We start from the raw sequence: 27,297 nt of genomic DNA on the forward strand, positions 1-27,297 counted from the left end.
AAAAACGGAAAAAATGTACTTTACACAGCTCGTGTTTTATATTCTTAAAGTGAAAGACATTTTTGAAAGTAGGTGATGCATGTGTCTGGTTTCAAATTATATTTTATACAGCCAACATTTACTTGAGGAATTGATGAAGTTTAAAAGGGTATCGTTTTTGTTCGATTTTCATCCTACTATAAGTTTTCAAAATATTCTCGACTATCGTCTCCATCATTTAGACGCATGCCTTTTTCACACATATCGAAGCGGTTTGATGATCAAGACTCATTTCCATTGTTTACTTTATTTCCCGGGCGACAATTGATGGTTACATCAATGTTTTCTTGTCCTTTTTTGGTTTGTACATCTCACAAAACAAGCTATATCAAATTCCATATACTTTATTTACTACAAGATACATTCTGTGATAGTTGTACAGAGTAAAACGGACCAAAGGAAGCCATATAAATCTTTCATTTTCTAATTAAAAGCGGTTGATTAAAACACCCGAACTGGAGGACCTCTTCTTACGTTTCTACCTGTTACAATTCCGGATAACGTTCGTTGTGGTGAGCGCCGGAAGTTAATGCGCCTGATAAATGGAATTCGTATATTTTGCGCATTTCCCGGAACAGGGGTTCCCCGTCTTCCGAGCATTTGCAAATACCTAGCAGACAGAATTCTAAGCCGTCTGAGGAGGTACATTTCTCTGGCCTGCATTCTGGACAGTTCTTGTCTCAGTTCTTCATATGATGGCTGATCGGAGTCCAATGGGCGAGGAATTGAAGGGGGGCCTGCAACGGAAGTTTGAGCTGATCTTTCAAGATTAGGGTCTCCTCTGTTCAAACCTAGAGTTGGATCTGCTGCTTCCGTATTAAGTTCCATAGGGTTAAATTCATTTTGTTGTGCCGATATGGTGTTGTCAATTTGTTTTTGAGCGTTATTATGATCTACTTCCGCTTTGCTGAGGATTGCATCACCAAAATCTATAGAGATAACCTACGGAAAGAAAGTGTTCAGATTTTATAGAAAAAAATTAATAAAAGAAAAGACAAAGCTAAAATTTGGAAGAAGCAAAGTACATGAAGACAGGGATTTGTGATTTCAACTGTTAGTACACATTGAATATATTGAAAAAAAAATTCATTTCACTTCGAAATTACGAACTTAATGATACTTTTTATGTCTACATGCTTGCTAAAATGATATTGCCAGTTTATAATTAATATTATTGTTTCAATATGATTGTATGTACAAAATCGAAGAGAAATATTTTATCCGCTAGTTAAAATGTTACTTTAAAAAATCTCAATGACAATCAATATTTCAATTATTATACATGTATGATAGATGTAAATAAGAACAATGCATTCAACGAATGGATTATCATTTCTCTTCGTATTCAGAATAAATATTCAACCTCCTCTTTTCCGGTCTCTGGGTCCGTAATTGTTTTCATGATGGATGCACTTCCGCCTTGTGAATAGTTTTCCAGCATTTGTTGGACGTCCTCAACTGTAATGTTATAACTCATCATAATCTCCTTCAAAGCGTAGTCAAACACAACCTGTGTATGAGTTAATGAATTTAAAGTCAAAACAATCTGAGTACGAGTTAATGAATCAGAATTAACTCAAACACAACCTAGGTATGGAATAATGAATTCCAAATCAAAAATGCAATTTGTGTGCTTGTCAAACAAAACCCGTGGATGGATAAATGAATTAGAAGTAAAAAATAACGTTAGGTTAATCTGTGTGAAAATTACTGAATTGGAAGTAAGAAGAATTGTTGACGAATCAGAAGTCAAACAAAGCATGTGTATGAATTAGGTCAAATACGTACAATTGTATTCAAATTAATGAATTCCAAGTAAAATGAAAGTAGAACGAAAAGCACAATGCAACCTCTTAATGAATTAATTTGAATTAAAAACGTATTGTTTCTTTGACAGCAAAGGTGACAATAAAAGACATCGTAAGCCCCCCCCCCCCTCTCTCTCAAATACATATTGCAGTAACACTCGCTTATAAGGAACTCGGATATAAAGGAATCTCGGTTAACTATATGAAAGTTACATCTTTTTCCCAAACCACATACCATATCACTTTCAAACACGAAAAACAGAATTTTGGATGTAAAGAACTACAAGTTAAGGGAATTTACGATTCCTTGCTTAAAGACAAATATGGTTGGTGGATGTGATAAATAATGCAGATAGTGATAGATTGATCTTGATTTTTTACTTTTTGGCCTTAAAATTAAAAAAAAATGTTTTTACTTCATTTAGAGGTCTTCATTACCTTATGTTTAATTGCAATAACACAGAGATATTTCAAGATATCTCATATAAACCACTTAATATGAATTTTTGACCTTGAGCTTTGACTTTTTGACCTCAAAAAAAAATATCGACGGTTTTCTTATGTCAAAGAAATTTCACTGCAAAATGTTAAGGAGAACTAAAACCTCCAACTGTAAACAATTTTATGCAAGATATAAATTTCTGTGGCCCGTTAAGTTTTTGGTCTTAGTCGTAAGTTCTTTTGTAAAACAGGCACCTGAACTTCTTCTTTTGACCTCAAAATTAATGGAAGTCTTTTTAAGTCACGGAGAGCTAAGATGTGAAATTTCATTGCAAAAGCTGAACGAGTTTTAGATATCGTCCGGAAACTAAAGTGTTACTTATACATGCAGAATGACAGAAGAGCAGATAGACAAACTCAAGTTAATATATTCCGCTTTCAGCAAAAGCTAGGGACAACAATTTCCAAACCCCGGAACTTCCTAGTAAGCACTCTTTTCTGTATATGCATTGTTTGTTCTGATATTAGATATAAACACTGAAGGTAAGACATAGCACCTGAAAGGTAACACACCTGAAAATCCCCTACAGTTAATGTTCCATCATTAGACAGACCACTGGACACCTCTTGTTGTTGATCTTGTTGTTGACTTTGAGTCTCAGCTATTGTGCCATTTTTTGTTGATTCCAGCTCCTGTCTTTTGAAGTCATCCGACGTTGGTGTTTGGCCATGAACAGTGTTAGCCAAACATAAAATGGCTGTCAATACTAGCAAGCATCCCATCCTGGTAAAGGATGAAAGAAAATATCTTATGTCTAGCGGACAACATTCCGGGTATAATCCAACGGAGGGATAACCATATACACCCAAAACAGGAATTTAGAAGAAATTTTTATGTATTTTTATCTCATTCAGGAATAAGACATTTTTTGTAGATGTCTATCGAATTGAACTATTGAACAATTTCTCTTGAAATTAATCTATAATGTCACCGTTGAAGAGCTCTATGGTAACCTTGGACTACTTACATGTACATGTATTAATAACAATTTAGTAATTTTGACGTATATTTCGATGACTGTAATTTCCAACTCAAAGCGAAAAAGTATTTTCAAGAGATGTTATTTGATGTTTAAACTTTACAGAAATTGTAAAAAGAAATATTTATCACAATAAAATTGAGAAAGTTAAAAAAAAATTACAACCCAACCTGAGTGCGAAGATGAATTCCCCAAATGAATTGCTAAAACAATTAGTCGCCAAATAAAAATTTCAAGTTTATGTATCGGTCTTTGTGAGAACCTCCATCATTCTTTATCGATCAATTTGTCCTTCCCTGCCATCATTAGAATTGTTTTTGTCCTCTAATTTATTACATTCGAATAATGGTCATTTCAGGATCTTTGTAATTAATCAAAAAAAGTTTAAAGACGTAATTCTAAAGACAATTATATAAGTCCGTTTACAAACAAGACTGCATGGATCACAGTCAAATACACTCTGGTTAAGAATGGGAATTTATTTAAGCAGATTAAAGAATATGTATTTGTGAAATAATATATATTCCAATTTATGCTCATGGTTTTTTTTTTTTCAGATTAAAATCATGCTCATTGCATCTGTTAAATATAAGACTTGTACGTAGGTACATTACCACTAGACCCCCTCGTAACTTTTAGGGGACCAACAGTATTCTATTTATACTGCTTTTGTCCAGACAAGAGGATCCTTTATTATTAATTTTTTCGTATATCAAAAACAACTTTCTGTTTTCATAATTCAATTCAATTATTTATTCGTGATTGAATACCCCCCCCCCCCATTTGCATATATTTATAAACTTTCTATAGACTGCTTATATTGCTGTTTCTTATATACAATGTATATTATTATAATATTACTGGAAAACCATTTAACCTCCAAAAAATTTTCAATTGATAAATGTATTGCGTTGTCATGTGCTTTCAGATATGATTTATTAATTAGTCTTTTTTGAAAATTAATTTTTCATGTGATGTTGTAATTTCACAATACTCTGTGTAGCGTAATTTTCGCCTCCTTGTAATTTAAGTCCTTTTTACAACTGCAAAATATTTTGCCCCTTTTTAAGTTTGTGTTTAAAAGAAAACTGTTTCCTTTGAATTCATCCCCTTTCCTAATTTTTTTCATTTTATAATATCCAAGTTAAGTCTGTATAGAGGCAAGAAGTTGTCGGACTTGTAATGCTCTTGAGTAAACCAGACCCGTGGGAAGCAATTTTAGTTTGGGAGGAGGGCACACCAGCCATTTTCAATGTTGGGGGGGGGGGGCACTACCAAGCAAACTTTCCTTGACAGGCAAATAAAAAGTCACCAGACATATTTATTGAGGGGCGGATCAACATAGTAGCTTTGATTTCTATATGTACTATATATCGGCTAAATTATTGGGGGCGGGGGGGGGGGGGGTAGGAGGAGGGCTGCACCCCTTTTCCCCCGGTTTGCTACGGCAAAGTAAACGTGAAGCTCATTATGAGACTGACTAAAATCGGCATAAAGAGAAATAATATCCATTGTAAAGGATAGTATGAAGATCCATGATGGTTTTAGAATTAAATCTGATATTCGGGCATATGGTTTCCAAATATGATCTAGTCTTTTTTTTCAAATTCATTCTCGTATTTACACGTACACAATTTCTTGCTTGAGTTCTGATAGAAACACTTGAAAGTCACTTTATTTCTTCGCCCCCATTTTTTGTTTTGTTGCTCCTGTATGTATAAACCTACTTATTTCAGTGGTGCTTCAAATACCACTGGAAAATTTTCCCGTAAACTGTATGTCACAGTAAGTTCTGTCAAATACTTGCGCCATCTTACAGGCAATTTAACCGTTGGAACCAGTGGACCAATGAAAATGAAACTTGCCACAAACCATTTAGGGTCAGGAGAAGTAGATTTAAAGGGGTATGCCCATTTCTCTTGGGTATTTGAATAAGAAATATTTCCACCTCAAGAATCACTTATCCCGAAAGAAAAAAAATATGTGAAAGCTTCCAAGATGTGTAAAAATTCAGGTTTAAATCACATATACCCGAATCCTCCCCTACTCCCCCTCCAACCCCCGAGTATGGTGGGGCGATAGTTGAGGAGTTGTCTTACAATGGATTATGAAGAAAACAATCTCTGAATCTTCTCAGGAAACAGATAGGGGCATAATAAAGTCATATTAATATGGAAGCACTCTCAGGTATTGTTGTTTCAAACATGCATAACAAGACCCCATGGGTAAGGGTAAGGTTATTTTTTTTAAGGAATACATGGGAGAAAATCTTTTCCCTGAACAATAGGGCCAAGGTGACTCGGGTACCCGTTAATGGTCTTTGGCCCCTTTTATGTGTGTTTGAGGCATCATATTTTTATACTTATGAAAAATAAATATAAAAATGATTCATCAATTACCCATATCAATAAATCTGAATCAAACTTGTATCTATATATGATAAAAATAGTTATATAAAAGAGTTATGAAAGTTATGAAAAATAAAACTTTATCAATAAACATGTAAAAGTCAATCTTAAAGTAAGGCTATTTTACCTAGAAAATAGTTATGGGGTCATTTTAAGTCCCCATCCTAGATGACATTCAGAACAATTCAACAGAAATCAATCAAACCCTCTGATAATGCCCTTTTTGCAAGTAAACGTAAAAGTCAAGGAAAATCAGGAACTTGATCCGCTTAAATGCATGTCAGCCAACAAGACTTTGCCAGTGTTATCATTTTATGTCAAACATATTTTAGGCTTTTAAATCAAAGATAAAGTTCCTTGTACAGAATATTTCAGTAGAAGTAGAAAGTACCTAAGATCTTTTTATTTTGTATCAATATTGAAGCACATTTTGCTGTAGATATCAAAGTCACTCGTATATGTCAAATTTACATACTTTATCCTCTGATACAAGCACAGGCCATTAGATCGCTTTAAAAAAATTAAGGTGTTAAAAAAAAATAAAGGTATGGGACTCCTTTCATAGGGTACCCACATTCGCCAGTAAAAAAAAACTTTTAAATCAAATGATCTGAACTTTACTTTCTATTCATAACTATTCACATATAAATAATCTACGTTACTATCGAAGTTCATTCCGAAATTCCGTATACTTCCCGAGATATGCTGAAATCATATTCCAAAATCGACCTTATTGTAAAGCGGGAACGACGGGACGAATTCTTCCCGGAATTTATTCTATACTCTCTGAATATTTGGTTTTTAGCACTCAGTCTACAATTTTATCTCTATAGAGCATTCGATTTAAAAGTATTTTATTAGTGAAAGTGGGTACCCTACGTAAGGAGTTCCATACCTTGATCTTTTTTATACACCCCAATTTTTTAAAGTCGGATTTAAGCGATCCTAAGGCTTGTGGATACAAGACATAGGTTGCCTTTTTGGTTTCAAAGATTTAAAATTTTGAACAAGTTTTGAAAATGAGAAAAATTGCTTTTAAAACTCTGAAATCATGCAAAATTAAAATCATTTTGTTACAAAAAAATTAAAAAAAAAAAACAAAAAAACTATACATGACATACTTTTGTATGAATCATAACCTTTGGATAATAATCCTATAAAATACATATATTATATTAACAGCTTCTTTAGTAGATAGTTTTACCAAATTGTTTTAAAATTAAACACATATTTATTAATTCTTTGCATATTTTTGCTCAAAAATTCACAGATTTTATTTTCATGTCCAGTAATTATGAGTTTTACTGACTGGGACCTTACATGTACATGATCTTCTTTATTTTGAATTTTCACTGAAGTACAATTGTTATTATTTATGTTCAACTGAATTTATTTTTTTTTTATTACACAGTTTTTTTTTAATATAGATAAGCAATGTCATAAGGATGAGTCTTGAAAATTGTATATACTTGAAATCTGAATAATTGTTTGTTGTTTGTTGTCTGGATAAGTGTTAGTTGTCTGGATAATTGTTCGTTTTCTGGACAATTGTTTGTTGTCTTGATATTGTTTATTGTCATGATAATTACTTGTTGTCTGGATAATTATTTCTTGTCTGGATAATTGTTCGACATCTATATAGGTCTGTTTTCCGGATAATTTTTGTTGCCTGCATAATTGTAAAATCACATGATTCGCCTTCTTGGAATCATACTCATGTTTCCCCCGGTCACACTTCCGGTTAACATTCGTCGGTTAGTACGCTGGAGTGGGCGATTAAAATTTATCTGCCTTCTGATTGGCTGTCGTCTTATTAGTGTATTTCTGGTAACAGGAAAGCCACGCCTTCCAGACAAGGTAGAAAATCTACCAGATAATATTCTTAGTTGCCTGAGTAAGTACAGTTCTCTGGCTCTCTTTCTTAGAACCTCTTGTCTTAGTGCTTCATAAGAAGGCTCAGTGCCTCCGACGACACCGGAAGTAGTTGAGGGACGTCCAGCAGGAGACTGATCGGATCCGGATCTGGGTTGCTTATCTCTGGGTAATTTAGGTGTGTCAGGCATACTCCTAAGTATTTCTGCTAAAATTTTATTTTGTTCCTCCATAACTTGTATTTCTCTCTCCAAATCTGACGTCGGCTCCCTGTTATCAATATTTCGGTTCAATGTTTGTCTTCTTCTTTCTTCCATTGTTAACCGCTCTATCTCCTTTAGGATTGTTCTAAGCTCTCTTTCGGTCTTTCGGCGCTCTTTTCTGTTTTCTATGGCGTTTTGATTTCTAGTAAGTAATGATATATGTCCTGCAGAAAAAAAGAAAACCTCGATTGTTATGCAAATTAGGCTTTTTGGTATGCATGTAAAATCTTTTTATCAGTAACATTTATATATTTTTATTTTAAAAACAAAAAACGAGGGAGAGTGAGAGAGACTTGTTTTTAATTTATATTTTCGATATGTTGAAGAGCCAACAGTTTTTTTTTTCTTTTTCACAGTTGCCGAGGAGTAGATGTAGCTAGAAGTACATGTAATAATCAGGCGAAAATGGACAAATTCTGGACCAAAGAGCAGTAGATTGGCTGACTTAAGTTAAATACGAGCGAAACTGATTAAAAATGCATGTTTGTGTTGCATTTCTTATTCGCAGTTCATAATCTAAATATTGTTTATTAATTTATAAAATATATAATTAAACAAAATATTATTAAAATAAAAATAAGATAATTTGACAAATACATGTAAACTATTCTAAACAATATCATTTGCTGAATATAAAATTCATAATGTAATATACTAAAGTGATATATATAGAATGTTTAGGTTCTTGGTGATTATTTAATAGAAAGTTTTTAGGAAAACTTACTTAAAATTTGGAGCAACTACCACAGGTAGGAATCTGATACATACATACATACATACATATATATATATATATATATATATATATATATATATATATATATATATATATATATATATATATATATATATATATATATATATATATATTCTAAATGATGGTAGTGACATGTTTACATGTACCTTGACGATATGCAATGTTCAAAGCTGGTAATTGTGCGTCCAGATCTTTAATCCGCTCTCGTAGGTATGCCTCCGCTCCTCTAAGATCCGCCAATGTGTTTCTGAGTAGGTTTTCTTTAGTTGTCTGACTATCGGGTGTTTGTCCAGGAGGTGGGATCTCTGTAGGAGGTACCGTAGAGTCTGAGATTCCATCTTTTCTAGGACTTGTAAACTGCTCAAAGTCGAGGGTTATTATCTGTTGAATGAAAGTTTTTTATTTGTTAGCAAACGGCAAAGTAATAGATAAAACATATGGTATAAAAGTTTAAATTCTTTTCATCTTATGGATAATAGATTCTGACTTTCCTCATCTATTTGTTTCATGTGGGAAATAAAAGAAGTTGAAGATAAAAATAATTCGAGACATATACATGTACAAAAATGTATACTGTGAACCAGTATTTTGCGACAAGTTTTTGTAGCCATTTGTCAGTTTAAAAATCAATCCACGACTTTTATAATTTTTGTAACTAAGGAATTACTCTTCGTCATACATAAAGAAATAAATGATTCACTGCAAGAAAAGAATCGAGCAAAAAAAGTTAATTTCTCTGAAGCGGAAAAACAGACAGAAAATTTCTGTTACCTCTTGAAGTCCTGTATCCGGATTCATTCTTGTCCTGGTTATTTCTGCATTACCTCCCTTTGCATATACCTCTAGCATACGGCGTATGTCTTCCACAGTAATATTGTACTCATCCATAATAGCCCTCAACTCATCATTATAAACCACCTGTAAAGTTGAAAATTTAAAAATAAGAAGATAAATATTTTAATAAATTCTTAAAAAAAAAACTCCAGTAGTTGCATTAAGCTACCCCAGAAGACTATAGGAAACTCTGATGATACCGAAAATGTTAGTAGATATTTCACAGACAGTTGTTATAAACTGTCAGATCAGATAACTGCATTTACTTAATCAACTATAAAGGGTGTATAAACCAATATCTATAATACTTAATATTGATTATCAAAGGCTCTGTTTCGTTAGCTTAAATGCCGGGAAGAAAATGAATATCACAAACATTATGTATTGTACCTCATACTGCCCAACTAGTGAGCTAGCTGCGATGCGACCAGCCTGTATGGCCCCAAAATGGGTGATCCCTTTAAGTTATACTTAATTTCAAATGAAATCCGAGTTACTTTATCTTTTTTATGATGAATGACTTATTGACGAAAATAACTAAAACGTCCTAAATTGAACCCGGAATTTAATCTGTAATCTTCTTGCCGCTGAGAGATATACAGGTTGTAAGTCGGAAATTTACAGAGTCCGGGGTTTTTTTTAATATAAAACGGGCCATAACAATTTAAGACCATAGCAAAGTTGGACCATAAAAAAGGGTGGACTAACCTTCAAACATTAATAATTATAAAAAAGAACAATGATAAGATATTAAGGACAGATGATACAAACTAACTTTCTTTTCAAAAATCATAAAAAAACTGATAAATAAAGTCACGTTTATACAATTAAAATGAATAAGCCTATCGCCGGATTTTTATCCAAACATTTCGAGGGGAGACACACTCTCTCTTTACGACAACTCTGCATACTTGTAGGAGATTGGGGGAAATAATGTCTTACACACTACGTACACTCTACGAAAGGAAAACAGAGAAGTTTTAACTTGTACATGTAATTTGGACATTTTTCAATCTTTCTGCGACAGAAGTTCATTAAGGAAATTGGTGTCGTCATGCAACCTTTAATTGGCTTACTTATTCTAATCTAGACTATAAAATGAAACAATTATGGACTCTTTCGTTGGTGAAAATGGTTTGATATTCACCAGAAAAATATCAACCATATTCACAAACGGAAGAGTCCATAATTGTATAATCAATCAAGCATTCCATATTTTGTTTGTAACATCTCTCCTTAATATAAAAATTTAATCACTCAATGATATATTTTCAAAGTATTTAAATACTTATATGTTCAATAATATATTCTTAAATGAAATATTGTTATTGAGTATTGCATATTATTTTTAGTATCAAGATTTAGGATTTGAATGTGCTGATTGAAGATTATAATTGATAGATCATTTTAAAAACAATCACTTATTCTTACGGAAACGCGCCACAGACAAAGTTGACAGAAAACCCTTTGTTTTCAAAGATTTTCCGCTCAAGAATGAACTTCTTTTTGAGAGATAAATACGTGGAAAAAAATATGCAACAGTACTCATAAAATACGTGTACAACTATATAAGAACTGAACATTCATCCTTATATATATTTATTTCAGCATCCTTATATTCTTTTCCGTTTAGATTTTTTTACTTAGTTTTTTTTTTTTTTTTTTTTTTTTTTGGTTTGGTTTGTTTGTTTGTTAGGAGTTAAATTAACTTTTCAAAACCCGTACACCATCATGCAAATATACAGCAAATAATGATTTTGAATGCAATTTAATTCTGAATGCATATGAGGTAAATCTTTTTTAAAGTCCAAAATATCTGCATGTTAAATGAAAAATAAAAAATAAATTACTCATCTAACAATGTTTTCGGAACATTGTTTTAAAAAAATATTACTATTTGCAAGTATTACATTTTCAACTATAAAAAATGCATTGAACAGAATCGATATTTTACACATTGTGAAAATGACGACTACTTTGCTAAAAGGGTCAAAATATTAAAAAACAAACAAACAAACAAACAAAAAAATTTAAAAAAAAAAAAATAATAAGGAAAGAATGATAAACAAAAAAAATGTTCTGTAGTTGGGCTATAGGAATTATTTTACTTGTGAGACAGGATTTTTTTTTAAATTGATATTTTCCTCTTTTCCGAACTAAACCCTCTTTTCCGAACTAAACCCTGTCTATCTGTGAAATAAATTCTATATTATGTATTTCTGAGATTTTCATTTACAATAGATTATATAACTGTTAAAAGAATCATTAAAATTACCTGTAGTCCCCCGGCACTTATCGACTCTGTGTCACCACTCAAGATATTGGAGCCCTGTTCCTGCTGCTGTAGGTTTCGGGAGATCATGATGTCATTTGTTGAAGGCAATTGTTCTTGTCCGTAAACTGTGCTCGCGAAACCAAGCGATAAGACGAAAATAAACATGACATACATCCTGTAATGAAATAGTTTTTAAAATATTTCTTATATTAAAAAAAATTCCAGACCTATGTTAATTATAAGCAATACACAAAATCATGCTTTTCTTTGATCTTCCATTATTCCTGTATCTTGCTTGGCATATCCAACTTTTTCCCGCTAATATTAAAAAAAAAATGCATTATTTCTCCAGACATCATTTTAAGAAATTGTGGGGGTTTTAAATTTAAAAAAAGAATTTACAGAAGAATAAATGTATTAACTTCCATGAAATAATCAAAATTACAAAATTGCAGAAAAAAATTGACAGGACATAACTAAAACAAAAATCATGGAAAGAAAATATTGCGTACCTTAAAATCAAACCTCTTCTTTGATATAAATCCCTCTTATGAATAGCCTTCAACAAAGGACTGAAGTTCGATGTCTTTTTATTCGATCTTATTTCGTTCTGTTATCGATATCAATCAATATACATACCTCAAAGGCTTGGTTCACGCACTTATTCCTTTTTAACGTTTCATTAAGTCAGTGCAACTGTGCATCAGAGTAAAGGTCTGTTAAAGACATGTCTCATTCGTCAATGGAAATCAATTAATTCAATTGAATGAGAAGTATGTAATTTGCCTAAATAAAATGATTAAGATGCAGACAAAAAAGACCTGTTACTAAGAAATATAAAAATAAATAAACACTATTGTAAACAATAATAGCTTTCAATTGACTATAATAATGAATTGTTAATTGAAATTCCATATCATTTGCCAAAAGAAATAAAAGTACTAGTATCAAAAATTTCATATATTAGTTTATCAAAGTACCAAAGTCTTCATGTGGTTAAAGTTAGGAAAAAGATGAATGTGTGGATGATAATTATTTACTTTAAACATACTAGATAAAATCCCGCGCAAGCGCGGGGAATTGAATTTATAGCACTACCGACAGAAAATATATTGTAGTTTCTACTGACAGCCTACAGGCTTATATCAGGAAGAAATACTTTGTTCAAAATCCCGCATGAAGTAGATGTACGTCTCCACCCCCACCCCAGCCCCCTTTTTTTTAAAAAATTTGAAAAAAATAACAATTTCATTAATTGACGTTTATTGGGAAACCTGTTATACTATGTTTTCGATATTGTACTTCAGATGTCCCTTTTTCATTTTCGTCAAGGTTTACCATTATGCACATTTTACTGATGAGTTGATTTTTTTTTTTTGGGGGGGGGGGGGAGTTAAAATTTCACAGGTACTTGGGTCTTGGTTTATAAATATGTGTGTACCTTATTGATGTGTAAAAGATGTACTTTACTTTTTTTTTTTTTTTAGATATCAATAAGGTACATACATGTACATATTTATAAACCAAGACCCAAGTACTTGTGTAAAAATTAGCATTTAACCCATATGAATAGGCCGAGTATTTGATACAAAAGACTGTATTCAGAAAAAAAACTGAAATGTATTGATCAAAGCACAAAATTTTACAACTTTAATTGTATTTGAACAATACCTTATTCATTAATAATCTCTTTTCATGTAAGCAAGTTTATTACGAAGTACAAATTGTACTACGATGCTCTCAGTAAGGAATATATATACAAATTTTACCGATAAATTTATTAGGAAAACCTACTACATATATGTAATAGTCTTTTGATATATAAATATGCTCACAACTTTTAGTGTTATCAATGATTTACCATTATTTGAATGACCATTTACACGAAAACTGTTTTTAATGTTCATGCAGCTACAATTTTTTTTCATTTTAACATCGGGCTCGATGCTATATCATGTTCTAGAAGCTTCCGTCAATATTAAGATCGATGAATGACGAAAATAATTTGCAAATTTTCCTTTTTAATCGGTTATCACAACTTATTTCTTTTATATTAATCAAATCAAGTTTTGAGTTAATAATTCAGTGATGACGTTTTATGAAATAAATAAACAATTGCTTGTTGTCAGTTTCATTAAAAATTGCCAGTAACTTAGATCCGCCAACCGGAAACGCCACCTTACTCACGATTTTGCTATTTCATGGTTGTTTATAGAAAATGAAAGTAGACTTTTAATTTAATGTACGATACTTACTATGCGAGTGAAATCTAAATATAGTTTACGGACATCATCTTGTATATAGTGTATTGTTAGAGGAGTAATTAAGAACTCTGGTGCACCCGCTCCGGAGTTTATTGGCAAAATTTATTAATTTATAAGTATAGATATTTTACTGAGTAATTCAATAAGGATTCGGCAACAGGCAAAGCCTATGCACACCCTCTCCTTGTATAATAGGTCAAGACACGGACATTGAGTACCGGTAATAATACTTGAACATGGTAATAAACTTGCTAATAATAGAAAATAAAGATTCACAATCAAGTATTATTCATCAGCATTATAAAAGAAAAGAGATGATAACCCCCTAAATGTATACAAATTATTTAAATACTGTTCCAGCTTTAATACAAATATTGTGAAATAAATATATAAACATTCAACAGAGTATTTCATATTACAGTGAATTCAAGTAAGTCTCTAAGAAGATTTTATAAATTCATGTATATATGAAAATATTTTACAGTTTGCTTGATAGGACTATTGACTTTTTCCTTAGGCTTTTTCCTTTTTCCAATTATTTAACAGATAATCCACGCTAGTTGTTGAGAGGAGTACAAATTGAACACTTCGTAATTTTAAGCCTAAACCTTTCTTTTGCAAGCATGTAATAAGATTGCACTGTTATTTAATTAAGAAGGTTCGATCCCCAGCTTTTGAGCAGATTTTGTCTGGACCTTAAGCAGGCTGGGGGGAAACGTAAATTCCGCTATAATAGTGGTATACCACTATTATAGTGAGATTCCGCTATATTTTCAGCCGTAGTTGTCCTCGATTTCATCAAATAACATACTTGCTGTTTAAAGCGCAAGTTATGATGGGAATAAAAATGAACAATAATTGGCATCCTTACATATTATGAATTTTATTTAATTTTCTGCCGATGCGTTTGATAATGCGAACACACTTTTTAAAGCGGAAGTTACATTTTTAACATAGCAACCAGTGATTGCGGTAGTATTGAACAAAGACTGACTCTTAATATCTCTCACACATGTGCACAAATCAGTGCTTGTAATAACTTTCAACTCATTTTGGAATAGGTTTGTCGAATTTATAGAAGAAAAGGTGATTTTTGCCTGCATGGTAACGGGTATGGAGGCCCGTTATGACAAATGAAAAAAAAGCTCAGTACATGTACATTTTAAAGGAACCGATTTGTGTCGTCTAAATTGTAATAAATATATATAATATGTCAATTTTCGAAGTAATCTTAAGTTTGTGTATAATGTTTCCTTTCTTGACGATGAATCCATGAATTTAAATGATTATTCTTAGCAAGAAAAGAAGAATTACACTTGTGCATGGAATTACCTGTAGACGTGACGTAAAATAAATTCTGCACGATTTATTGATTCTCTAACTTGCATGAAATTTTATATTTAACTACGATATACACTGGAAAAGAAACAATGGAATCCTATTTACCAGAAGTAGATTATTCTGTTGTAAATAAACGAAATACAAGGAGAAACAGAAATATGAAGATAACGAAAAAAGGCCATTTGAGCAATAATTTTTTTGCAGAGCGAATAGGTAGGATAAAGTGCTATGGAGGATTACGCATCCCTTGTCGAACATGGACTTTGCAAAATTCATTTATTAATAGTTATCATGAATTAGTGCATCGTTGTCTCGCCACAGCCGCTAAAATATTAAGCCCGCTTTTTTAACTACAAAGAAGCCATTATATGCACATTGAATTGTTTTCGCGTACGGTTATTTTTTCGTTTTTTTTCCTATCACGACAAGGAACACACTTGTCGGCTGGGGATGCTCACTCCTCCATGACACCTGATCCCATCTTTGATGTTTTTTAGAGGTTCGTGTTTGCTCTGTTTAAAATTTGCATTGTTTCAAAGGACTTTTGAGATCGATTACTGTTTGTTATCTTCATATTTCATACAGTATTTCAAGCAAATTGAAAAAAAAAATTGAACCCATTTAATTTATTTTGTCTTAAAGTGCAAAAAATTTGAGTGAATTACATTATATTTTTCTTACATCTGTTTATTTATTTTCTGTCAGAAAATGTACAAAATTAAGTGAAATCAATCATTGCATTTTCATCGATTTATTTATTGTGTTTTTTCTGTCTTAAGGTGTATTAAATTCTACAAAACACAGGTATATCTAAGTTGGGATGTAATTAACATAATTGTTATAAACACAATTGAACGTTCAACTCATTTTGCTACTTGCAAGCGGGAATAGGTGGATTTGTGATTTAAAAAAAAGGGTTGGGGAATAGGCGGAAGACCCTCTTAAAACCGAGACCCCTTGTTGTTCGTAATGTGTATCGAATCAATTAATAATTTAAGACATTAATCCCACATGCAGGTAATATGGTTTATTGCTACATAACAAGGGAAGTTGACGATAGAAAAAGTAGTTATCACATGTACCATGTAAGTTTAGTTATTAGTTTGTCATCAATCTCTTTCTCTAGTAAAATATTTAAGGAAAGAAGCATATTTGTTATACTCCCTGGTGTCTTTTATTAGTAATTTTCAACATACTTCTATTTTTGGAAACTGCAGATATATCATAACTAAATGAACATTTAATTAATTTATGTCTCGCCATTACGTGGTTTAATCATAATACATGTATTAAGCACCAATGTTTCTTCTGAGAAATTACGCCAAATATTCCCAACAAAAATCGCTCACACATATAATATTTGAAATAGTTTTTAAAAAGATTTTTCTTTTTTTAATTTTACTTTACTTGTCATAATACAAAAATTAATATTTCAAAAAATTTTGTTTAACATTCCGGAAACTAATGTCATATAATGTATATGTAATTACCTGCAGAAATGACATCTTATATCATTGTTCATGATTTATTGCAAAAACTAAACAAATCGGTTTCATCAGAATAAAGTAAACATGTAATGAGCTTTTTTTCGTTTGTCATAACGGGCCTCCGTACACGTCACCATGCAGGCAAAAATCATCTTTTCGTCTGTAAAATCGACAAACCTATTCCAAAATTGGTTGAAAGTTATTACAAGCACTAATTTGTGCACATGTGAGAGAGATATTAAGAGTCAGTCTTTGTTCAATATTACCGCAATCACTGGTTGCTATGTTAAAAATGTAACTTCCGCTTTAAAAAGTGTGTTCGCATTATCAAACGCATCGGCAGAAAATTAAATAAAATTCATAATATGTAAGGATGCCAATTATTGTTCATTTTTATTCCCATCATAACTTGCGCTTTAAACAGCAAGTATGTTATCTGATGAAATCGAGGACAACTACGGCTGAAAATATAGCGGAATCTCACTATAATAGTGGTATACCACTATTATAGCGGAATTTACGTTTCCCCCAACCTGTTAAGTCTGCAAATTCTGTATCGTATTTTAGTTTTAGCAATATATTAGGATTCTACAGTGCCAATTAAACCATATCAATTAAAAACATAAAATTAAATTTCATAAAAGATAATTTAGTTAGGAACTATATTTTGTGGCGGAGCTGGAGGGTTTTCTAGAAAAGAAATGATCAGTTGTTCTATTTCAATATATTTTCTGTATAGTTAAGTTCAGCTTCCTAAACTTCCATTCAGACTACAATATAAATTATCAGGTCACCTGAGTCACTCAGGTGACTTATTGCTATCTGTTTTCGTCCGTCGTCGTCCGTCGTGCGTCGTCCGTCGTCCATCGTCCATCGGTCGTAAACTTTTGAACATTTTCAGCTTCTTCTCTTGAACCACTGAACCAATTTCAACTAATTTTGCCATATAGCATCAATGGGTGAAGGAGTACAAAAATTGTGAATTTCATGGTCCCTGCCCCCCTGGGGCCTGAGGCGTGGGGCTAAAACCATCAAAATTAGTGCTATCTTTAAAAATCTTCTTCTTTACTCCTGGATATCAAGTAGTCAAACTGTTGGCATGATTGTAATAAGCATTTAGCCCTCTACCAAAATTGTGAAATTCATGGCCCCAGGGTCAGGGGTTCTGGTGCTAGGGCGGGGCTATATAGATCAAATAGTGAAAGTGCATTATTTCTTTGAAAATCTTCTTCTCTGCTCCTGGGGATTATTGAAACAAATTGAATACATAGTTATGATAAGCAAGAGTGACTCTGCCAAAATTGTGAAATTCATGGCCCCAGGGTCAGGGGTTCTGGTGCTAGGGCGGGGCTATATAGATCATATCGTGAAAGTGAATTATTTCTTTGAAAATCTTCTTCTCTGCTCTTGGGTATTATTTAAACAAATTAAATACATAGTTATGATCAGCAATAATAACTCTACCAAAATTGTGAAACTCATAGCCCCAGGGTCAGGGGTTCTGGTGCTAGGGCGGGGCTATATAGATCATATAGTGAGGGTGCATTATTTCTTTGAAAATCTTCTTCTCTACTCCTGGGTATTATTTAAACAAATAAAATACATAATTATGAGAAGCAAGGATGCCTCTTCCAAAATTAAGAATTTCATGGCCCCTGGATCAGGGGTTCTGGTGTGAGGGCGGAGCTCTAATTATTGTAGAGTGAAAATGCATTTATGTTTAAAAATCTTCTTCTCTGCTCCTGGGTATTATTTAAACAAACTAAGTACATTGTTATGATGAGCAAGGATGCCTCTTCCAAAATTGTGAAATTCATGGCCCAAGGATCAGGGGTTCTGGTGTTGGGGTGGCGCTATATAGATCCTATAGTGAAGGTGAATTATTTCTTTGATAATCTTCTTCTCTGCCCCTGGGTATTATTTTAACAAATTAAGTACATTGTTACGATACGCAAGGATGCCTCTTCAAAAATTGTAAATTTCATGGCCCCAGGTCAGGGGTTCTGGTGAAAAGGGGGGGGGGGCTCTATTGATTATATAGTGAAAAAGTAAAATTTCTTTGAAAATATTCTTTTCTGCTCCTGGTTAAAAAGCAAAGAAGCTAGGTGGATAGTTATGACGAGCAAGAGTGCTTCTTCCAGAATAGTGAATTGCATGACCCCTGGGTCAGATGTGCTGGTGTAAGGGTGGGGCTCTTGATAATATAATGAAAATGCATTAATTCTATTAAATAATCCTGTCTGCTCTAAGTGTTAAGCAGATAAACAAAGTGATTACTTCAATCTGATTAAAATCAGATCTTTGTTACGCTTCGAAATTCTGATGGTCGCTGTACAAAGATCTGAAGACATCCCATTGAGGGTCACCTCAGAATGAACTTTGAATAAAGTTCACGACCTTATACTAGCCAATGAAAATTTACGTCTTCCGCCAATCAATGATCGGGATATATAAGGGGTATGGTCATAGTGTAAACATGGCGAAATAAGAACGAAGTGGATGAAATGCAGATCGGTTCTTTGTATGAAATGAAATAGCGAGTTAATTATGTTTGAAGTACAAGCAGAAATGCAGAATTCTTCTTCCGATTGCAATTGGTAATGTGATGTCACTCTCTCAGATGTTGCAAGTCCATGGCGTATTCAAGACGGAGCACCGTGACAGTTGACAGGTCAACAAAATATTTTATCGAGGTAATGATAAAAGTCAATCAGAAAATCTCACACGAATTTTTTTAAATAACATAAATCGATCTACGGGCTTTACCTGTATCTAAGGGGTTGTCCGATGTCAAAGGCAGTCATAAGTGTAATGAACAGAAATTAATGCATTTTAAAAATAAAGTGAATGTTGACACAAGTGTACAAGTTGCATAAATTTCGAGTAGCACTTTCATAAAAAAAAAATCGGGTATTTTACACACATTAAATGAAGCATTAAAAAGAAAATATTATGATCAAAGTTTTTTCTGATTCAATTTCATCAATTATGATACTTGATTTATAGTTCAATCTTATTTTTAGGCCAAATAAAAAAATATGTGTGGTTCCGGTTACCTGTCCAAACAAATAAGGGTAGGTAGGTTTTTTTTTTTTTTTTTTTTTTTTTTTTTTTTTTTTTTTTTTTTTTTTTTTGATATAATAAACGTCAAAAATATCATTGAATTAACTATTGGTGATATTGGTGAGATAATACTATTGCTTCCTTTCAAGTGGTGAAATTTGTAACTGAGAAAACACTTGTACTACATGTTGAAACGGTGTTGTCAAAGAAGGACACCATTGCTGAAACTAAAACTAATACTGGAGCCAATGAGGGAAATCGGGGAAAATTCCGGAAATTTGAAAATTGTCAAAAAAAAAGTTTAGGGTCGGGGGTATAAAATAGGGACGGTCGGGTAACCGGAACCACACATATTTTTTTTATTTGGCCTTATAGTTTTTCTCTGATCTCACATGTATTCATTCTTTGTCTGGTGTGTATACATTACCACCATAAGCCTTTTTTTGCACCACTGTCCCAAAGGGCCTGTCAGTCAATAAAAATTGCAGCCCCCTTCCCAAAATATCTAACCCCCCCCCCCCCAGCCCATCAAAACATTTTTGAACTTTCATTGTTTAACATACACAACATGTCAGAGCTCTTTCTAATTAAACTTACGTACTTTGTTCAAAATTCTTTAAGATTTCCTGCAACACAGCTCCATCGAACAAATCCTTTCCACGTCACTTTCTAAAATAATCCCAACTTCCCAAGAAATTATCCCTTCCTGCAGCTTAAATTATTCACCGCTGTTTCTATTAATATTTACAGTTAAACAAACATGGCATAAAAGACACTAAAGATTTTATACTTATTTCTGATTACAAATAAAAATAGTTGTTGCTGTTGTTAATTGAAAATAATATTTGTAGCATCCATTTCAACCCCCATCATTTACTTGTTTTTCATTGTTTCAGGGAGCAGCGAAAATGATGACAGACTCTGGTTTTTCAAACTAAACCCATTAATATTCAAAACCATTTCTGGACTCGAAGATTATTCCTGTGTTCTCACATACCCAGGAAGACGATGAACAAGAAAGTTGTTATACTTGTATTGTACGCATCCCCCCCCCCCCCCATTTTAAGCTTGGTGGACTGTCAGGAGAACTATTGTCATACCAATCAAAGTGTATCTATAGACAGTAGTAAAACGTTAGACAGTAGTAAAAAGTTGAAGTTGTTTATTTTCAAGAAACTCCAATTTGTTCTAAAACAGACTTGCATCAATGAACATTCATTGTTTAGAATACATTCTACAATCATCAAACATGTCTAATGGAAACTAGAGAGACAAGTATGCAATATAAGAAAGTATACAATTTGCTTTTTCTTGAAATATATAATTGTAATAAAAAGTTCTATGAATTATGTTTATCATTACTTATTTATTATAAAATGCAGGACAATAATGGCTGCTGACACCAGTTTGATGATTTTTTTTTTCATTTTAATCAGAGACAGCTAATGAAAGCACATTCAAAATTTCAGGACAATGAGGGCATACATATTTTTTACTGCTTCAAAGTAAAGATCATTTTGTCTTTATATTCCTTTTTTTCATAGGAAGAAATGCCGTCTTTTCTGACTCAGCTTTTCTACTTTCGTCTTGAACCAGATCTAGACCACTGATACAGGAAATAGAGGATACTGTGTTTTCATTTCCCACACAATGGCAATGTATACAGTATTTTGGAGAGCAGAGGTTAACATGGCAGACTTTTCTCCACAAAAATAATGCACAGTGTCAGTCACCTAAAAAATATATACATTCTACATTATTTCAAGGAACATTCAGCATGTACAATGTATTTAAATTTGCGGGTTAATTTAGTAACATAACCTTACACTCAATTAGCATGATAATTAACTAAAAGTGTGGGTGTGATACAAATGCCCCACCAGCATCCATGTTTTAAATACTTAAATGTGCCTCAAGGATGTGAAAATAATGGATGGAGATGAGACAAAAATAGAATATATCATTTTGCTGCTTTTATTTTCTTGGGTCATTTCCTGACTTATAATTTACAGGGACATCATAAAACTATCATGACAGAATAGTGGTAACATAGTCACTGTGGAGGCTAAAAGAATACAAAGAGCTAGGTTCACTTTATTAATAAAATGGCCCTGTCCTTACATCAATTAAATGACTATCACCCTCTGTCCCATTTCATACATCAAAATAAAGTAGACTAGAGACTTAGTGCTTTCATTTCCTATAACAAAATTTCTTTTTGAGAATCCAGGTATTGGAAAACAATCTTTGAGAAAGTGCAATGTTCTTGAATTTTGCAGAAAACATACGTATTTGACTATCTTCAGCAAAGAATTAAAATATGAGCCCAGCCCACAATCCCAAAATTAAAACATGTTTTGTGATCTTCCAAAATAGATCTTTCATTATGTAATTATATTTTTCGGATCAAAGGCTGTGCTCTGTATGAAATATTGAAAAAAAAATACCTCAACTTTTGGCCATTTTTAAGGGAATTTACAGGATATGGGGAAAATGACACATTTTATGATGTCATAATGCATTGACTAGAAAGAAAATTACGTCATGTTCAATAAATACACGGTCACCAAGGGTCCAAGTTATAAATACAGCATTTTCAACCAAAACTGGGCAGTTTTGATTTTTCAGAAATTCTCAGGGCCAAAAAAGTGACTCTTGCTCTTTACTTAATATCTTGTCAATGAGTCAGATAAAAGTAAGGCCATTTTTTAAGTGTGTGTGTGTTTGTTTGAACTCCACAGAACAGGGGGGAAAACAAAATCAGGAGTTCTGAAATTGATTCTTTTGGTTGGAATGGCCTAATTGATATATCAATTTTAAGATTTTACAATTCATAAGTATGTGTATGTGAGAATTTATAGCATGTTATAGTATGTGCACCACAAACCTTCCCATCCTTGCAAAAAATCTTGCAGGCAGGGTGATTGACTCAGCTAATGTGTCACCTACAACATTAATAATAACAAACATGAATTAAACAAAAAATATTTAAGTTTAAAGTACTTTCTACTTGAATTTGTTAGGATGAGATTAATCAAAGACTGAGAATGGGGTAAGAATTACAAAAACAGAAGTAAACAAAAAAATAAAACGTTGCACATATATATATATATATATATATATATATATATATATATATATATATATATATATATATATATATATATATATATATATATATATATATATATATATATATTTGTCATCAAGTTTTTTTTCTTTAGGGTTGACTGTTGTGTCATTATAATAGGAAGTACGTGTATTTAATCATCAAGACAACTGAGATGATTTAAATGATGTAAATGCAAGCTTTAGTAGCTGTTTAGATCATTGTGTGAACTCTGTAGTCGTAACTCATACAAAACAAAAATCTCAACATTAAACTTACATTTCCATCGTAGATCTGACACTTGATTTGAAGTTTTCTCGCATTGTTTTTGAATCATGACCATCTCAAAGTTTCGGCAAATTTTCAGAGTCGGAGGGAAAACGCACACACATACACATTGCACATCTATTACAAACGTTCCAAAATAGAATTTTCCTTTCGGGTGTTAATTTAAGCTGTGTATAGGAAAAATCTTCCGTATGGTCACTTTTCCTTCACTGTTTATATTTGTTTGCATCCATATCGATCAATAAACAACGCAAATGTTGCTCAGATGAAAATTTTCAATGTCATGGGCGCCGCTATTGCGTATTTTCGGAACTCGTTTTCTTCGGAATGTTTCGCGTAAAGCACATCCAAAGAATCTGCCAGCGGCGTTTTCATTGGATAATCTAAAGTTCATTCTGAGGTGACCCTCAATGGGATGTCTTCAGATCTTTGTACAGCGACCATCAGAATTTCGGAGCGTAACAAAGATCTGATTTTAATCAGATTGGTGATTACTTATGCATATGATGGGCAAACTTCTGGTCCCAGGGTGAGAGGCTCTGGTGTTTCTCGCTGGGAAGGGGGGGGGGGGAGGGAGGGCTCTATTGATAATATAGTGAATCCGTAATAAAAATGCATTATTTCTTTAAATATCTTCTCTGCACCTTGGCATATCAGGGGCAAAAAGAGTAAAAGTTTTAATAAGGAAGAGTATTTTTACCAGATTTTTGAATATCTGGACCATTTCATCGATCCGATATTTAAACGAGATAAGATTTCTCAGCCAATCAAATAATTCGATTTATTCTGCCCGCATCTGTAACTTTCATGAGACGCCATTTTGCATCACAAACAGAATGCGGCGGAAATGTGATACGTGATTATTTTCAACGATGGTAAGAAGATGTGTGTGGGGCACTTGCAATTCAGAGGAAAGATATCCCGAAAGATTAATTGGAGTTCGATCAATTCCGTTTTCGCAGCCTAAAAAAGGATCAAGAAAAAGGTTTAAGATGGATCAAAGCATGTGGTCGTCCCCATCATCAACTAAATGTTAACACTATTGACGGAAATAGAAACAAAGTTGTGTGCAATAAAGTAAGTACATGTAAAATTCCTAATGCAGGTGATTGTGGCCTGTGCTGTGGTGTTATTTATATCAGAGACATTTATGTCTCTGTTTATATATTATACATATATATATATATATTATTTATTTATCATTTTCATGGAGGCTAAATATGCTAAACGTGATGACGAATTTTCTACCCCGATAGTACTACTAATATATGTAGCATATAGGTGCATATTTACTCAACGAGGGTGTCCATTTTACTTTAATTCAGCCAAGATTAGGGATGGATAAGGTTAATGCTGAGTTGCATATTTTAAATTAGTTTTAGCAAACGCTGTTTAATACAAGTACCCTTGATACTGTATACTGATAGCGTAATACACTTATTGTGAGGCATAGACTTTGATTAATGAGAAATAATCATCTCAAGAATCCACATGCATCATTTAAAATTGTTTATTTCAATATATTTTGTGTATTTCAACAGCACTTCATTGGGGAAAATGGACCAACTTAGTTATATCCAGATCCTATTCCTGCATCTGGAGGTACATGCACTCCAAGTCGTCCCTTACCAAAGAAACGGAGTGCATGTAAGTCTTCAAAACCAACACCAAAGAAAAAAAAAACAAAAACTGGAAGAAATATTTTTGGATAAGTATGAATATTTTTTATCCTTGCAAGCTTCATTATACCTATATGCTTTATAGAATTTTTCTAAGAGTAGGAAATTGATCAAATTATTTATCAGTTACATGAATAAACATTAAAATTATTAAAATTACTCAACATTCCACCTTTCATTAAAGAAGGAAAACAAATGACATCTGGAGAAATTAAAATGACCCAAAAAAAAATAGCCAAACATAGAATTCATATAGAGAGATTGATTGCCAAGATTAAGAAATTTTTAATTGTAAAGCATGACATACCAACTTCAATGTTTTCTAAGATTAATAAAATCTGATCTATCTGTTGTTTTTTAACACTTTTTCAGGATACTTTTGTTAAAGATAATCAATAAATCCTTTTGTTGTAATTTTTTATTGTTATTACATTGTATTTATTTTCTCTGTGAAATAGTCAGTGAAACTTGCATACTGGGGATTGAAAAGTATAGGGCTCTTTTAATTTTGATATGAAACTGTAACTTCCAAATTCACGAGAGTGTTTCTTATGAAACACATGGTACATGTAACAAGAAATGCTACAAATATCAATAGGTGGTAGCAGAAGGTTTTTTAATAACTTTCTTTGTCATCATCAATACACTGAAATACCTGATATGACAAAATGGAGCCAGTTTGAACTTCTCCAAAGTATGACTGTGATTTTGGTGCTTCTTTAGAAATCATATATTCCAGCGGCGTACCTTTTATGTTCATAAGCTTCTCTATGTCATCATTGTCTACTCGTGGAAGTCTTAAAAATAGTAAGAAAAAGAGGCTGGATAGGTCAGTGCGATAGTGTGTTAATAGTTCAGGGACCCATCAGAAATTAATACATAGAGAATATTACGATACTTGATATAACTAAGTTTATTATTTTTTTTATTTAATGTAGAGTCAAAATTTGAATTACTTGTAATTTTCGTCAAAATGGCAAATGACTGGTTTCCTCTTCCTTTTTTTCTTTGGGCCTGACAACAACAACATGGTTTAAGGGTACAGGTTTTATTTTGGTACCCCGGGGAACATGCCACTGTTGTGGTAAACTAGTGCAACTTTGGTGATCAGGTGCATTTTTGAAATTCTGCAGTTTTAAGCCTTGCAGCGTTTTAAGAAGTCCAACAATGTGTGAACAGAGACCATCGAGTCTGTAAGGAAAAGGAAGTCCTACTTTGAGGATATATAAATTGTTTTTCCTAATAAAGTGTATCATTATTTTAAATAAAATCCACAAGCTCTATAATGGTTTGCATTAACTAGCATAACGATGTGACAAATTAATTAAAGTGCATTCACTTAGTTATGACGATTATCAGCAACTATTGTGAATATTATTCCGCTATATTTTCAATTTGATTTATCAAATCGTTGTGGAAAAAACATACCCTGCTTTGCATTTGCAATATGATTCGGTCAAAGTTGATTTTTCGACATTTATTTCGATCTGCAGCGAATACGGCGGCTGTGACTTCCTCATGGATCGCCAGCATTTTGCATCAACTCGTATCCTATTTTCAGGCTTTGACACTCGGATATTATGAATATAACCTTGTGTGAAATAATTTAAACCCTTCTCTAACACTTTCCGTGATAAATCTTTACTTCAATCGAGATACGACACCGATATCGTATCTGGAACATCTACCACCGAATCTGTTGCCGAGGCTGAATCGCTCGCCATGTTGAAAGTTTGTGATGCAGGTCAAAGATGACGTAAGTGGGCGGGGCTTAAAGATAACTCTCGGATCGATGATTTGGTCAAGTGTTCTGGTCCTGGCATATATTAATTTGTATTCTACTGAGAGGAGTTATTCCCCTTTGCCATTTACTTTTGTTAATTAATCACTGTAAATAATGTACTTAAAAGGTTATTAGAATAAGAAAATTATGCAAGAATTTTTATTGTATAATACAAAAAGTACTTTCGTAGTTTTAATGATCTGGTAGACTTGTAAGTATTAGATACATAAAAATGAGACAAAAATAATTTGTCTTTTTAAATGTTCATTAAAGACCAAGAGAGGCCAATGTAAGAGATTTCAACTAGGAATTAAAATAGTACAGAAGCACTGATAGTTTGTTAATATACTGTATGGTGATAGTGATAAATGGGGAACAGATTAGAACCTAATTTATGAACTATTAATGAATACTAGATTAATTATTTTGTTGATCCTGATCACCCTATATTTCTTGCTTTTGGGCAACAAAGCTTCACCTTTCAGTTCATTTTATACTCTATGGATCCTCTAAATTGTTGCATTATGCTCAGGTGACCGTTAAGGC

General features: G+C 32.6%; 2 protein-coding genes and 2 long non-coding RNA genes across 4 annotated transcripts; all 4 read right to left on the minus strand.

Annotated features, from left to right (window-relative positions):
- Positions 1-367: 367 nt before the first annotated feature.
- On the minus strand, positions 368-3,523 carry LOC133202111 (uncharacterized). The gene is made up of 4 exons (XM_061337890.1): positions 3,499-3,523; positions 2,862-3,072; positions 1,403-1,549; positions 368-981 (listed from the first exon to the last, which is right to left on the minus strand). Exons 2-4 carry the CDS (start codon positions 3,069-3,071, stop codon positions 481-483), a joined length of 858 nt encoding a protein of 285 aa, XP_061193874.1. The 5' UTR covers position 3,072; positions 3,499-3,523; the 3' UTR covers positions 368-480.
- Positions 3,524-6,923: 3,400 nt separating this feature from the next.
- Positions 6,924-12,286, minus strand: LOC133201898 (uncharacterized). Its single transcript, XM_061337688.1, has 5 exons — positions 12,250-12,286; positions 11,738-11,912; positions 9,400-9,546; positions 8,775-9,009; positions 6,924-8,035 (listed from the first exon to the last, which is right to left on the minus strand). Exons 2-5 carry the CDS (start codon positions 11,909-11,911, stop codon positions 7,422-7,424), a joined length of 1,170 nt encoding a protein of 389 aa, XP_061193672.1. The 5' UTR covers position 11,912; positions 12,250-12,286; the 3' UTR covers positions 6,924-7,421.
- A 9,263-nt stretch (positions 12,287-21,549) lies between these two features.
- On the minus strand, positions 21,550-23,365 carry LOC133202046 (uncharacterized). Its single transcript, XR_009723176.1, has 3 exons — positions 23,281-23,365; positions 22,780-22,837; positions 21,550-21,625 (listed from the first exon to the last, which is right to left on the minus strand). It is a non-coding gene; the product is annotated as an uncharacterized LOC133202046 (long non-coding RNA).
- A 2,234-nt stretch (positions 23,366-25,599) lies between these two features.
- Positions 25,600-26,759, minus strand: LOC133202132 (uncharacterized). The gene is made up of 3 exons (XR_009723200.1): positions 26,397-26,759; positions 25,925-26,159; positions 25,600-25,765 (listed from the first exon to the last, which is right to left on the minus strand). It is a non-coding gene; the product is annotated as an uncharacterized LOC133202132 (long non-coding RNA).
- Between the last annotated feature and the right edge of the window lie 538 nt (positions 26,760-27,297).

Source organism: Saccostrea echinata, unplaced genomic scaffold, assembly GCF_033153115.1.
Source record: "Saccostrea echinata isolate AGI-Se365-2 ecotype Australia unplaced genomic scaffold, CSIRO_AGI_Sech_v1 ptg000046l, whole genome shotgun sequence".
Classification (NCBI taxonomy): domain Eukaryota; kingdom Metazoa; phylum Mollusca; class Bivalvia; order Ostreida; family Ostreidae; genus Saccostrea; species Saccostrea echinata.

What these genes read in the sequence shown, in the direction of transcription:
- LOC133202111 (XM_061337890.1), bottom strand. Translation starts at nt 3,071, where the DNA reads ATGGGATGCTTGCTAGTATTGACAGCCATTTTATGTTTGGCTAACACT. An exon ending in TAACTGTAGGGGATTTTCAG is followed by an intron (nt 1,550 to 2,861) that starts GTGTGTTACCTT and finishes ACTCATACACAG; the next exon opens with GTTGTGTTTGACTACGCTTT. An exon ending in CAGAGACCGGAAAAGAGGAG is followed by an intron (nt 982 to 1,402) that starts GTTGAATATTTA and finishes TTCTTTCCGTAG; the next exon opens with GTTATCTCTATAGATTTTGG.
- LOC133201898 (XM_061337688.1), bottom strand. Translation starts at nt 11,911, where the DNA reads ATGTATGTCATGTTTATTTTCGTCTTATCGCTTGGTTTCGCGAGCACA. An exon ending in CGGATACAGGACTTCAAGAG is followed by an intron (nt 9,010 to 9,399) that starts GTAACAGAAATT and finishes TTCATTCAACAG; the next exon opens with ATAATAACCCTCGACTTTGA. An exon ending in GAACATTGCATATCGTCAAG is followed by an intron (nt 8,036 to 8,774) that starts GTACATGTAAAC and finishes TTTTTTCTGCAG; the next exon opens with GACATATATCATTACTTACT.